At 35.1% G+C, this 15,417-nt stretch overlaps 1 protein-coding gene across 3 annotated transcripts in view; it reads right to left on the bottom strand.

Moving 5' to 3' along the window:
• The window catches only part of FMN2 (formin 2), a 169,886-nt gene that overhangs the window by 86,885 nt on the left and 67,584 nt on the right, over positions 1-15,417 (bottom strand). For all 3 annotated transcript variants that reach the window (XM_057363968.1, XM_057363967.1, XM_057363969.1), the window contains 2 exons: positions 14,567-14,711; positions 3,666-3,753 (listed from right to left, as the gene is read on the bottom strand). In XM_057363968.1, the coding sequence (XP_057219951.1) occupies positions 3,666-3,753; positions 14,567-14,711 (233 nt within the window). The remainder of the gene's footprint in view (positions 1-3,665; positions 3,754-14,566; positions 14,712-15,417) is intronic.

The raw sequence follows: 15,417 nt of genomic DNA, 5'->3' as shown, positions 1-15,417 counted from the left end.
AATCCTCACTGTGTAATAAATGTAATATTTAGCTGCATGAAACAGAAAATTTGCCTTCTGTCCTGTCTGACATCTTCAGTTTACTTTTTTCCTTCTATTTTTATAAACACAGAGAACTTTTTGCTGTTCTTATAGCGCTTATTAAGAATCGTAAACACAGAGGAGGATACATTTTCTTTATAAACAAGGGGATTGTGGAAGGCACTGACAAACTCACTATCTGCAGAATGGCTGCAGTTTCAAGCAGTTGTTACATTTCAAGTGCTGACAGACAACTTGAACAAAAAGAGGCACTTTATTTGCAAGACATGAGCCTTAAATGCAGACACAAACTTCACATAATTTTATTTGAATGTGTAGGGTGTTCATCAGAGGTTACTCTATGCAGTTAAACCACAATCTTCTTGTAGCTCTAATTTAAGCATACTTTGCACCTCTGAAATATTAAGAAAACTCATATATTTTATATACCATATATTTTATAACATTAATATACAATATTAATGTTAAACCTTAAGTCTTTTCTCTAGGAAGAAAATGTGAACTACAAAGGAAAAAGAGGTAAGAAATGCTTATTTGGCATTTCTCAAGCTTTGGCCATATCATGCAGTCAAATGCAGCAATATTTCCAGTGGGAACATAATACTGGATAGAGGAATATTTGCGGTACAGTGAAAATAAAAAAGCAAGAAAAATGCTTGGACAAAGTGTTTTGCATAGTTGATAGATGATAGCAAAAAAACCCAGGCATCAGAAAAACCTTGTGTGAAATCAGAGAAATCATGAGTACTCATTTTTGTGCTAAAAACAGAGAAATAGCACTGCAACTAAAGAGACTAATATTTCTTACAGTTCTAGCCTTGAATGCAAAAAATAGATGAGAGATCTGTTAGTAATTAGAATCTACTAAAAAAAACCCCTAACAACAAAAATTAACCTACCATACTTAAAAAAAACTACTAGAAAGATACTCTAGAGTTCAGAAAATATGTGCTCTGATTATTACCACTACTCCGTCCACACTGCAAAAATATTTTAAAAGCAGACAGGTTCTGGGTTTTCTTACTAAACCTATTTTCAAAGCTGGAAGCAGACAACAGCAATTCTACAAGCAGACACTTAACCATATAATAAAAGGAATCTATTAAAGATGTATTACAATATACTAAGATCTTCTATTAAATGCCATCTGATCAGATATGCAGACAATATTCTTGCAGACAATATTTTATCATTATTTTGTATCTTAAAAAGAAAATAAAAATACACCAAAAAACCAAAGAATAAAAATTGTATAAGATATTAAATACAACATTTGATCAGGTGTCAAGCTATTTTAAGACTTCATATAAACACTAAAATCTAATATGATTTAAAACTTGAAGTCCTATATTTATTAGGTGAATTAGTACCCAACCATAATTGTTTTCTCTTCTGTTCAAGTAGACCTTGAAAAATTTTCAACCCCAGTAGAAAAATGCAACATAGTAAGTAGCATGGAAAACAAGAAATCGAGTATCACATTGCATTGAAAGTTTCTTTCTCATGGCTGCTTTTCTGAGGCCAGTAAAAAACCAAACCAAACAAAAAAAAAACCAAACAACAAAAAAACTCCTTACATTTCTGCATTTTGCACAAACTGCATCCTAAAGACACACTTTACGTTTAATATAGGTAACATTTACAAGAAAATTAAAAAGAAAGTTGCCTAGTACCATAAATTGTCAGGGGGTGGGGCAGGGGGAGGTTTCATTTGACTATTTCTTGTTTATGGAAACCCATTGCTTGCATTCTACTGAGTGAGATATGGGTGAATTTACATGCCAGTGTACATCACACATGGAAAAAACTCAAGACCACTACTTAAACCCTGGGCCAGGGGACAAAAAGTCACTGATAACATTTTTTGCTGTAGTCATTGTCATACAGCTTAAAAATTAATGTATAAAGATGTAAATATACCAGCTAACTGTTTTTGTTAATGTGGGCACTCAATCGTTATTTGAATTTTGGTTAGTATATTCTTATTAGTGTATTCAAATTGCAGCAGAAAAAAACAATACATTATAACTTTAAAATATGTGAAAACCTGTCTTTTCAATAAGGAATTAAAAGCAGTGCATACATAAAGATAAAGCTAAATACTTGGGGCTGTGATTCTATCATTTCTGAATGGGCTCTATGGTTAAACCACTCAGAGACCTCTGCATGGAGTGACTGATGCCAGAAATACTTCTGGGTGGGATCTCTATTTTCCTTGCCCCCACCATGCAAATTTCTTTTCTGCTCCTCACCACTTTTCCTCCAAGTTTATTTTATGTTCTTAAAAAGAAAAAGTCTTTCAGCATCAACCATTTTCACAAATTTCCCCACAAGACAAAAGTTTTCTCATGTTTGTTCAATCGCTTCTTCACAGCAAGAGAGTAGGAGAACTATTAAATTCCCTTTTGCAAAGACTTTTGGTTTTAGAAAATAGCTATTGAAAGAGGAATATACAAAATCTGCACACAGCCCCTAGGTGATCATCTGTGCTTAATATTGTAATAGGATAAAGGTTAAGAATAATATTGTTTGACCCCTTCAACTACTGACATTCATGCCATGTTATTGTTAGTGTTGCATGTTAAGCAAGCAAATTTTCAATGAACTTGTGTTGGCTTTACCACAGACACAGATGTTAGGCGGACTCCTTTTTTCATAAGGTTCTCATTATTAACTGAAACCAAGTTGAATATTTGACTGAAGGAAAGGACCATATCATTGTTTTCAGATTTTGGTCTATGACTTAACTGAACTACATCTGCCAGCTTTGGAAATACCAAGCACTTCTTGGCGCCAGTACTGGCGCCTTGATCTATGACTACCATCTTAAGCGCTTCAGCTTGAGGAAGTCTAGTAACCATCAAAACAGTTTAATAAAACCTTAAAACTGTGATTAAGAGTTACTCAATAACTGACACAGTGCTCTCAAATTTGTTCTGTTTGTGAATAATTTTGCAAAATAAGCAAATCATAGTAACTGAATGCATGGCTGTAAATATGTAGCCTAGAAAGTTCACAAGATGTTTTTGTGATTTATGAAGTCTGTGTTATACTTGAAACCACATTTATTTAATAGATAGGCTGGCACTTCACAGGATAATTCAATCTGCTTCAAATCTATCCAAAGCCTTTGGGAAACATAAGGGATGCTCTGAATATAAATGCAATTCCACTTTTCACCTTTTTGCACTACTGTCTCTTAGCATAAATGTGAAAAGTATTACACTCCCCTAGAAAATTTCTCTTGGTAAAAAATGTTTTTGAAGATGAAAGAGCTCTGTAGTTTGTGTTAGCCCAAATATAGGAACTATTTTATAAAGCAAATAAATTAAACGTTATAATTAACTTTTCTGGGTATGTCCCAAGGTGATCTGAATTAAAATAAACAACATATCATTCTTTCTTCTTCAAAAAAACAAAAAATGAAAGTGTCTATGTTGTATATCACTTGTATGACTGATGCTGAAAGAGAAGTATAAATGCCAGAAGCATCTGTTTTCAGAAAACATAGTGTGAAAATGACCTCATATTAATTTATTTTATATATCAAAAGACAGAATTATTTAGCACTTCCAGATTATTAATTATGTGATATGAGAATAATCAATACTTATTTCACTTACCATGCTGAATGTCCTTCATGTCTAAATGAAGGCTAGACATTAATATTCCAACAGCTTGAGATCTTTTGTTACTTAACAACTTGACAACCTGCCAAAAGAAACACAACTATTATTATCAATCTACAGGATCACCTACAAGATATTTTGCATTACTAACAGCATACTCAATAAATAGCTCTTTGTAGCCTATATACACATCTAAAAAGGAGCAAAATTATTATTTTAAAAGTTTTCTTTGGCTGTACAGATCCATTACAAGTGTATGCAACTGTGTCATCTAGTTGGATTTAATCCTAAAAGAATCACTATAAGGTTCCCCTAGTCTTCCTTCTTCATTAGAATGCACATTTTCAACTTCAAACTGATGTTACTAAGTGTACGAAACACGCTGTCAAATAAAAAAAAATCCAACTGTGTCTATCTTGGAATTGCTTTGGTTTCCAAAACCACACAATGATTTCCATCTTTGATGTAAGTTAAAACTGTGAGAATTTGTATTTTATTTGAGTGATGTAGTAGGCGCCAATATGACTTTTATTTAAAAATCAAAATAACCACGTACACATTGGGGTTTTCTTTGATCACTTCAAGGAATATGAAAGGTCATAATGGGCTCTTTTTTCAAAATAGAAAAAAGAAAATCAAGCCATCAAAATATCTTGCTTTAGGGGATAAAAATCAGTGATTAAAATAGACTTTCATAGATGTTAGTTTTGCAAGCATAAAAGCAGCATGTAATKCACAGACTATCTTCCACAGGGCTCTAAGTTGTTTGAATTCAACTTGATGTAAATTTTATATCATTGTTAGGAGACGCAAATAATACCAGAAAATGACTCATCTGTAAAAAGATGTGATTCTAGATGAAATACTTTTCAGTGCGGGGATACAACCATTGCATAGAAAAAAGAGGTTAATATTTAATGTACTTAGGTTGCTGAGTTTTACATTGTACTAAGCAGACTGATGAAAACCTTTGTGAGTCACTTGGAGGAAAAAAGAAAAGCCAGATAATTAGGACTGTAAGGACAAATCAGGAAGCAAATACATATTTTTTCAAATTACAGAGTTCCTATTGTAGCACCAAGAGGCTGTATTATCTACAGTCACACAGACAAAATTATTTAAAAATTAATTAACATAGAAGAGACCAGAAAAAATATCATTAAYTGAGAATTAATTTAGCCAGAGTAAAGAATTTCATGATCCAATTCACATCTTAAAAATTCATAAAATAAGATGTTTGCCCTGTGACTCTCTGATTCATTGCCATTCTCTCATTCACTTGCATTTTCAGACACAGGTTTGTACACTGATGTATGAACAGTAGAAGAGAAGGAAAAGCATGACCCAGAACTCTGCCACTGGAACTACTATGGAAAGAAACTTGAGAAACTCATAGTACTTACAGTATAGGTTTTCTGATGAAGTGGTTGGCGGGCCAATTGTTTAATTTTACTTTTTCCCTCCTTAAACCTTCATAACCATTGATTATGAAGATATTTCCTCCCCGTTTCTTCACAGATGCCAAACTAGCTGCAGTGGAGTGAAAATACAACTGCAGATGTCCCGAAGTTACAGGGCCAATGTGTATGTCTCAAACATGGACAGCCGGATAGCTGTGTGGCCAGCCAAGGATGGTTGGTAATAACATGCTGGGAGAAGTAACAGGATGAGGCTGGAGAAGAGGGCATTACAGGGGTAAGGCAGCAGTTTTCTGGGGCAGAAGACCTCATTCTGGCTCCTGGACATAAGCACAACATGGTACAGTGCAAATCCATGAATGAGGCTGATAAAAGGTCTTGGACTGCTGGAAAAGCCTACCCAGTAGTGGGGGATCAAGACACCAGAGACCTTCTGAAACCCTCCAACCCATTTCCAGAAAGGTCTAGAGGAATGAACTGTGTATGATAACTCATTTGCATGGAAGACAAGAAACTTGTCTCCAGGGTGGGGAAAATTTATCTATAAATAAGTACCCCCATGAAGCTCAGGTAGACATGCTCCAGGACTCTGGACATCCCATCAGCTAGATCAAGGATCCTATCAGCTGGAGCAAGGACTGTTGATGTTCCTCCTTCCCTCTCTCCAATTTCTCTCTCTTACTCTACCCTTTTATTCTAAACCAACCACTGCACTTATACTGGAAAATAAGGGAAYAACCTATCAATTTCCATTACAAGTGTATAATTTGCTGATAAAACTTTGTAAGTTTTTACAGACCTTCTGACTTTTGTCATTCCTTTTTGACCATGAGCATCTGCATAGCCATGTATTCCCTTCCTTTTGGGGTGGGATGCCACAACAGCAAAAATACTGCTCATTAACTGAAAATTTTAACATTAGAAAACAAGTATGTCATAACTAATGTTCACAAGATTAAAGACCTAAATTCAAGGCATGGCTCCTGACAGCACCTGTCAAAAAATAGCAAGAAATTCCTATTCAATTGTCTAATCCATGTAATATGCTATTAGGAATTTTAAACTGAAATCAAATGGACTGAAATAGGATAGGATAGTCAGATTTTTGAATTCAAAGGGAAAACTATGGTAATTCAGAAAAATATAATTAGGATATCCTGCACTGTTCTAATACACTATAATCACTCGAAATATTTTTTAAATGCAACGTAAATTTCATTTAAACCTGGAACTGAAATAAACTTAGGTCAATATAAGATTTTCTTTTAAAGAGAAGCTGTTATCAATTTACTTCCTTGCAGCTACAAAAGGATTACAAAACAAAGTAGATCTTGGGTAACAAGGTATGGATCAAATCTTTCTAACAATTAAGTTGCAATGTCAACTAGCCACCAAACAAGTTTTTTTCATTCTCTTGATTGGGGGAGGGGGGTGACAAAATAAAAAGTGGGTACCAAATTTCAAAATGAACAGAATTTCTTCTACTGATGTTGCTACCAAACTATACTTTCAGAAAAGGCCGAGCAACATAAAGAAACAATGCAGTATGTTACATAACAAAAGTTCAAAAACTTCTTAAAGTTGGGCATTCCAACAATGTTGAAAATACTGAATTTGGTATGCAAGACGTTGGGGAAACTTGATTTCAGCTCCCTTTGTTGTTGCTCAAATCTGAAACATCTTAATAGCATAACTTTAATTTGCTGGTGTAAACATATAATGGAAGTCCTTTGTTGCCATTATTTTGAACAACAAAACTATCTGAAAGTTGATAAATATAGTGAATTAAAAAACAAATGCAAACTCATTGCAAAAGTCCTATCAGAAAACAATCGTCACACAAAGTGGCAAGAGCCCATTTGAAATAAGTTTGTACATTTCTTGGCACTCAGATTCTGCAAAAATGAGGCAGAAATTGAACTAATGCAGGATACTATGTTGTCCAGAAGCAAAAAAAAACCCAAACCATCCTGATAGTAAAATAGCTCTGTTAAGTGGTCTTCCACAAAACAGAATTACAACTGCATTCAGGTGTGAACCTACTTAGAGCCAACCTGACCCTTCCAAAGGAAGCAGAATTACTCTGTTCTCTCTTGGAGACCCAAAAAGCAGGGATGAGCTGGAATCTGTCCTTGGGAGTCTCCCACTTCTAGTTGAGCACCATATTATTGTATTTGCTTCAAATTGTGAAATCACTGTTTCTATCTTCCACCAGCATTCTAAAGCTCAGAAAGCAACTAACATCAGGCTTACAAACACAACAAGGAAATCAACACTAGAGAAAAAAGAACCAAATAAACTGTGTTGTTACCATGCAGGCTAGAACATGATTCCTGTCACTGCTGCAGGACCAAACTTAGTGACCTGCTAGATCTTTCAAGCCCTGGCTTAAAAGTYAGCAGGAAAAAGATGCTGCTTTTTCTGAAATTGAGCTGATAGACACGAGAATTATGTGCTGAGTGCCACAATTTGACAGTGATTAGAAGCAAAACAAAACAAAAAACCCACTGTCCCCATGAAGAATAAATTTTCTTTGCTGCCAAAATTCTGAGCCATGATTATACTGAAGGACCGACAAAGAGAATGACGGTCAGGTGAATGGGTGCAGAACAGCAATAGATGAAGCAGCTTCACATAGCAGCTACCAGCTTTGTCTGGCTTTATTTAAAATGTAGGGCTTATGTCAACTTTTATACTAATGTCTATTATGCAGTTCATTCCCATTTCAGTCAATTGCATACCCAGTAGAATGTCTGTAACAATACAACACTAATTCAGAAATTATGAATATTAGCATAAATGCCTAAAGCAATTCCCACATTTAAAAGTAAAACAATAAAATAAATCAGCTGCGTAGTCTGGGCCTGCAGGCTACAGACCAATGACGCCATTTAAAGGCAGAACAACAAAAGTTCGATAAATCCAATCTCGACAAGATCTAAAGCCTTAGACAGAATACACAGCTCCTTTTCAGTTTGGATTCTGGAACTCTGCTTTAAACAAGTTTAAAAAAATATAGATTAAAAGGAAGCTAGAGATATTATCTGCTGCCTGAAGTCTAGGACAAATTTTCTAATTGTTGAGTAGTAAACAAACTACACGCCAAATTTGTTCCTGATTGTTTAACACAATCAAAAACAGTCAAAGAGATATTTAGTAAAAGGTAATGTAAGACACATGTTTGATGAGAACCCCAAAGCAAAAATATGAAGATTCCCTTACCCCAGAATAATATTTAATTAATGCATGGATTTTTTTAATGATTCTTGCTTTCTGGTTCTGATTTTGACTGCCAGCATTTAGGAAAATTATCCCAAAGCTCTCACTGTGTCAGAAAAACTAGTGTACATTACACAAAGTCACATGCAGGAAACTCCACTTTACAAAGGTCTATCACTCACATCTGGCAGAGAAGAGGCAGAAATAATGAAGTTACAAATAAAATGTTAAGAGATCAAGGCAGTAATGCAGTCACCTTCTCATTAGGCATTGTGACAGCAGGTCTTTTCTGGAATTCAAGTCTATTCCCAGTGCAAAATGGGCAATGACAGAAGTGTACTCATCATATTTTTTAGTGTATACCCTTCTTTTAAGTATAACAGAATGTTGTGGCTTATGGGATCTTTTGTTTCCTTTCGTGGGAATTTTTCTGTCCCATTTTTGTTGCTGGGATACACTGATTGCTAGGTCATCCTTTTGATGGCAGGGCGATTAGTAAAGACAATAGGACCTACACCCCACCCCAACGACCTTGCTAAGTACTGGGAGGGGGTGTGTGTGGGTGTGGTGGTGGCGGGTAACTATATATACTGCCCTGCTTGGCTCGGAGGGGGGTTGGCCTGCTACCTGTGGAGCAGAGCTAGACTGCTCTTTGGCTCCTCTTTTGCTGCACTGTGATCTTCTGCCTCGATCTGAGCCAGCCGGGACCTGCGCCACAGCGCTCCTGCAGTCACTGGGGAATCAGGTGAGTATCTCTGTGTGAGGCTGTCACTGGGCTGGTTGCTGCTATTGTTGTTATTACTTATTTACACTTTGTTATACATATTAATAAAACTGTTATTCCCTTTCCCCCATACTCTTGCCTGAAAGCCCGTGGTTTTTTCCAAAGCTATAATAAGTCAGAGGGAAGGGGGGGTCATATCCACCACTCCAAGGAGGGGGTCCCTGCCTTTATTGGCAAAACACCTGTCTTTCAAAACCAAGACACAGAATAATATTTTATTCTTACAGATGGGGAGTTTTGTGTGTGTCATGGGTTTTAGTTAACCTTTTGTTTGCCTTTTTTAAAAGGTAAATCCAGAAGTAACTTCTGTCTAGTAATGGCAATTGTGAGAGTGGAAATGGACTATTTCAAGTGGTGAGGTCACTTTGGCGTAATAAGAAATCAAAACCTTTTCCTTAATACCTACGAAAAAAAACCCTAACCCCCCAAGCCCAATACCCAGTCCTGATGTCTAAACAGTATATCCATGCTGATGGCACTTGATTGCTTAACTGAACTTACAGAGCATCAATAAAAAAGCATAATTTTCAGCACCTGGCTCCCACCCTAACCAAAACTGAAAACTAGAAACTAGCTGGTTTCTTTCCCCATTGAAGATTTTCATTAGCTATATCTTTGTCATATAATTTTAGATACAAATTGTTGACATGTTATGCAAATTAGTGAAGCCAAACAGCCATGTCTGAAACTTTGTGCTTGAGGGTAGAGATTAAACATAACATTTACTTTTCATACATTTTCTCTATTACCGTGCTGTGTTACTGCATAAATAAAGCCTTCACTGATATGGATGAGAAACAGTTCATTGTTCAGTTCATGACAAACAGCCCTTTTCTGCTGTTTTATCACTAAAATAGGAGTGTTTGGAATTAACATCATAAAACTATTACTGTAGGAGTTAGCTTTTATTAAGAGACTGTTGTCCCAGTTAATATTCATCATTTATGACATTAGGTGAAAAAGAAATACTTAGATTGCCTAAATGCAGCTAGAAACAAGTAATATAAGCATTGTGTTCCTCAACAGGATGCTAAGGAATAGTAAAATGTCCCCTACTAAAAAATAAGAGCAACATCTAAGGACTAGAGTGGCATTTAACTTCTAGAGGTATTCTATTACCACAGCTTATTTAAGTCCAACTTAAAAATTCAAAAATCCTGAAACCAGTACTGAAATCAATATTGTTGTATCGATTTACATTTTTTGCACCTAAGGCCTTTGAAACCGAATGAAATTTTAGTAACCTACTATTTATTTTCTGGAGTGGAAATGGAGGTTAAAATCTTAATGTCAATAGTTTAATAGTGGACTTTTCCACATGAGAGTATCTTTAACTTTTTTTTTCATTTACATGATAGATTACAAACACATGGTCTGTGATTGAAAAATTCATTTCAGTTACATGTATAATATTCTCCCTTCTTCATAGCTCAACACAAATAGAGGATTATCAGTAAAGATTCTAAAAGGACTGTTCAAAAGTTAGGAAAGTAGACTATGCAAGTCACATCAGTCCATTCTATATACTTATTATGCTGACAGTGATAATCAAGATTTTCTGATTACGTACCATTTTTCCACTGAACCCATTCACTATACACTTACCAATGTTCACCATGCACGTATATTTTTAATATTGCATTTGCCATCATTCTTGAGTATATGGCCTTAGTCATGAGGCTATCCTTTTCCTTCCTGCTTCACTACTTACATGGTTTTTAAGTGCTGCAACAACTGCTACAAAACATGTTTTTGCACAGGTAACAGCTCAATTTAATAAGTAATGATTATAGACTGTGCTCACTCCACACAGTTCATACTAGCTATGGAAAGGGTTCTACAAAAAAGATTACTCAGCCATGCAATCAAAACTAGTATTTTAACTACATGGCACAGCTAAACAAGATGCAAGAGTGAGTTTTACTCTGCTTGGGTCAAACACCACAGGTTTGATGAGATTGACTATTTGGTGAAAGGATCATCCCAGTCTCACAAAAACTTTTTGAGAGAACTAACTTCAAACAGCATGAGAGGTGACACAGACTCACAGCTAACATGCTCTACGTTTTCAGCTGTCAGATCTCAGTTCTTTACTCCTGCCCCAGTTACTTTGGTTAATTTTCCTTTGCCTCCCTCCTCTTGGCCCTTGTTTTCCAAAGTAAAGAAGCTGGAAAAAAATCTTCAGGATCATACCTGAAGTCCCTGCTAAGCAAGTGGAAAGGTTCTATAACCTGTAGAGTAGCAACACTTAAGAAACCCCTTACACAACTAAAACAATATATATGATAAAATTTCTCCATAATTCAAGTCTATGAAACAGTGCAGACATGAGCAAAACCAGACTTTGTTTTCTCAGCACTGGCAGAATGAAGGAGACGCAATTTGGGGGGAAAATATGCAACCTAACAAAAGTTGCAGTCTAAAGAGCTAAATTTTGGCAAATTTATAACCTGTAATGAAAGTCAGACCACTTTAATAGGGAGCAATCGCAGCCCCACCTATAATATACACTATAAAGGACTTTCTTTGGAGATTAGTAGGCATTCTCATTGAGTTAGCCTGAATGCATTTGCAGCAGCTGAGAATTTGATAAATATGCATTAACAGAGCAAGAGAAATCATAGTTTTTGCTGTAGCACCAAGTAAGAGACAGTAAGAATAAAATCAGCTGCCTTCACAAATAAATATTAACACTTCTTTCTTTCTCTTTCTTTATAAGTTCTGGAATGGATTTTAATGTGGCCTTCATTCAAAGCTATATGTAATATTGACCTTTTTTAAAGCACTATAGATTTATATTGTATTACTTGCAGATGATCATGCAGAGAAAACAAAATCACAACCAATATTTGGGTTGGGGGAAATTAACTCATTCATTAACAAAAGAAACCCAGAACAATAAGAATAATTTTATCACTTAAAAAGGCTCACTATTCAGAAATAATTATATCACGCTTATCTACATACATATGCAACAAACATATGCATACACTCTATAGCTTAGAGAATAAAAACCCCTGTGTKCAGAACAGCAGTATACTTCAAAATAATTAATCTTTCACCCACTAAAACATCCCAAAACTATCAAATCTTTCTACAGGTTAGCTAAAATTCCCCCTCCTGCCATGTGGCCTTCTTTGTAAATATATTTTTATTTCAGCTTACAGTAAAAACAGTTTTATTAAAATCATATGCTCACACAGAGTACCAAATCTTTTATACATTTAAAATTATCTGTACATTTTTTCATAAGTATGATTTCCAGTGTAGCCAGTACTTTCTATCAATCCATCTAGCAATGCATTCCCTCAGCAGACCCTGCACAACACAAGAAGCAAAACCAATTGCCAGACCAAACCAGAGTTTCTAGAAAGCAGCAGAGTGAGGGTCCTGGTCCTGTTCTGTACAGTGCTTCTTCATAGCTCAACAGGTGACAAAACACATCTGCTTTGCATAGCACGTCCCGGTAAAAATCACTACAGAAACACCATTTCTAAGATATTTACAACACCCATAACTATCATAGAAGCCATGGAAGTCAGTAACCATTTAAACAGCACTTGGTGCTCCCTGTAAAAACATACTTGTGGAATTACAGCCATGCTTTCCCCAAATAACTGTTTCTTCTCCTAAGCATGGATGGACTTCATAATCCAAGTGTTTACTGCAGTTTAAATGAAGAGAATTCTAAAAATGAAGTCCTGCATTCCAAATTGTGAAACTGTTCTATTTCAATTGTCTCATGTCAGTACTCTGAAAAGCCCTAGCTGGATTCTCACACAAGTTTTAACTTCGACATCTGCAATAAATGATAGCTCTAATTGTAGTCTTAATGAAAGTTTGTGATCATCTGTTTGGTGAATCTTTTCTCCCCAGATACTACAATCCAACAAGTCTGACTTCTCTACTGGGCAATTTCTTTCTATTTTGGAGGACAGTATATTTGTTTGATTATCAGAGGAAGAGAAACAGAGGATTCTCTTCTGTGAATTAAGGTGGCCCTTAAAAGGAATGTTTATCCTAGATGACAGGAACTACTTTGCCCTGAAATTCTGTTTAGAAATTTCAGAAATTTCTGAAATTTTCAAAGAACAATTAATTACAATCAATAATTTTATTTTAGCTTTAGCTAGATTCTTTTTTTAAATTTACTGACAAATCAAAACTTTTGGCATTGCAAGAAAAAGAAATACTTAGTATTAAAATCCACATCTAATGTTTATTCATAATCACTGTCTGTAGTTAAGCTCCCTTTACGTTACAGAAGTAAACAGAGACAGCAGCAGAACTTTATATTTCCTCCCACCCCAGTTGGTACAGCGAAGTGCAGCATGGTGGAACGTGTATCTGCACCATCCTTCCCATCCATCCATCCAAAAACTTTATCCAATACCTTGGGATAATCATTTTGGTTCATCACCAGTTCTGTTGCCTGCAGAGTCATCAGCACAGTAAAGCACCTGTGTATTTTTATTGCTAACCAAAATGTGTCTATGGGGGCAAGATCTCCAGAACTAAAAGGTGGAGAACTAATAGGTCATATTCAGATAGAAGATTGAGTGAATAGGTTTTAAAGAGATGCCCTGTCCATCCAATGTGGAAAAAGTTTTGTACAACATTAATCTGCATGGCAAAAGATGATGGAAACAATTGCCTAGCTTTGAATTGAGTAAAGGAATATGAAATTGAGATAACAAAACAACTTTTACTGCTGTTTAGGATCCTACAAAAGACCATTCCTCTCTATGATCTGAACGTTTAACTGAAAATTACTTAACATGCCACCACAATTTGATTTTTACACAGATACCAAGAAGATTACAGCCGAACAATCATGTAAACATTTGGATTAAATTCTTTTACTCTGGGATTATAATGTCTACATTTTAAAGTATGTTTCTCATTTTTATTATATTTTACACCATTCTGTCTCAAGAAACCTGTTTGTTTAATGTTGGATTTTTCCCAACTGTGCTTGTCATTTTTTGTATGTATAAACTTTATATTCTTTCTGTACACAAACACAACACAAACTTAGAACCATTCTGATTGGGGCTTAGATTCTGAAGCATAATTTTTCTCTGAAGTAATGGTAATTCATATGCAACTCATTATTTAATGTATAAAATTAATCAGAATAATATATACTACTCCTTGCACATCTGTAGTCAATTTCAAAGCATCATATATGCACCTAATTATTTTGATATTATTTTTGTTAAAGTGGATAAAGCAAAGATATTTTAAGAAAATACATACTTGAAAAGAAAATTATTAGAAAAGAAATCCTCAGTCTTTAACATGTACAGCTTTGAAATCCATCCTACATTCTCCTCTTTTCTCATTTTTCTACAGTGTATATAATTACATGGTAACAATTCCACACCAAGCATAAGTCATCTCAGCTGCATGCAAAAATCTGTCTTTATGTAAAAACCAGCCTAGAAAAGATCTGAAATTAAATTAGTACTCACTTGTTTAGTCTTTGTTTTTGTAATGGTGTCCGAAATTGGTTTCTTCCTCTCTTTAACAGCTGTTTTAGAAAACAGTTCTTCAAACTCATGATAATCTATGGAAGGCTCTTCAATTTTTTCCCACACAAGTGAAGCACTAGAATCTCTAAAGTTAAGCAAAAGACCTATGTAGGGCAATGTCAAACTAAAGTTCATAAATGGAGGAGTCAAAAAAATGAAATAGTAGCAATTGAAAAGTTGTAGCCTAAATTGTACTAGCAGCATTTGGATCAAAAATGATGTTAATTCTCCCCATACTTTAAGGTTTTCTTCTTTGTTCACATATGATATAGTCAGGCTTATTAATATTTACCCACTCTACATACATAGGAATAAAAATAGGCTGCATATAGCTATAAAACATACAGACATGGCAGGAAGAGAAGTAGAAATAGCCAGTTATTTGCAGACCACCTCTACAACAGTGGAAAGAATTTGAAAAGAAAGAATAAATCAATCATTAAAGAAAGAATAATCATCATTAACAGCAGATAGGTTTTATAATTACTACTCAGAGACATAAGGAAATTATTTATAAGGAAACTTCTTTTCATGACCAGCAATGATCTTTTACAAACAAAATACCCCCCAAAAGAATCAACAAGTGAAACCAAGTATATAAAAGTCATATCAAAGTAAGGGCAATCAGAATTGCTTTCTGCAAATAAATTGATCTTGAATCTGAGTTTGCTGAGTATTCAAGGTGGGAAAAGAAGTGTTTCCAAATCAGTAAAGAAAGGAAAGAGGAGAACAGAATGCACTCAACATACATTCTTCTAGAAGGAAGACACTACCAAAACTTGCAAGATGCT

This window comes from Malurus melanocephalus, unplaced genomic scaffold (assembly GCF_030028575.1).
Source record: "Malurus melanocephalus ecotype Western Australia unplaced genomic scaffold, MMel_1.1 scaffold_33, whole genome shotgun sequence".
Classification (NCBI taxonomy): Eukaryota; Metazoa; Chordata; class Aves; order Passeriformes; family Maluridae; genus Malurus; species Malurus melanocephalus.
Note: the sequence above shows the minus strand (reverse complement) of the source record. Positions and strands in the feature narration are given on the sequence as shown.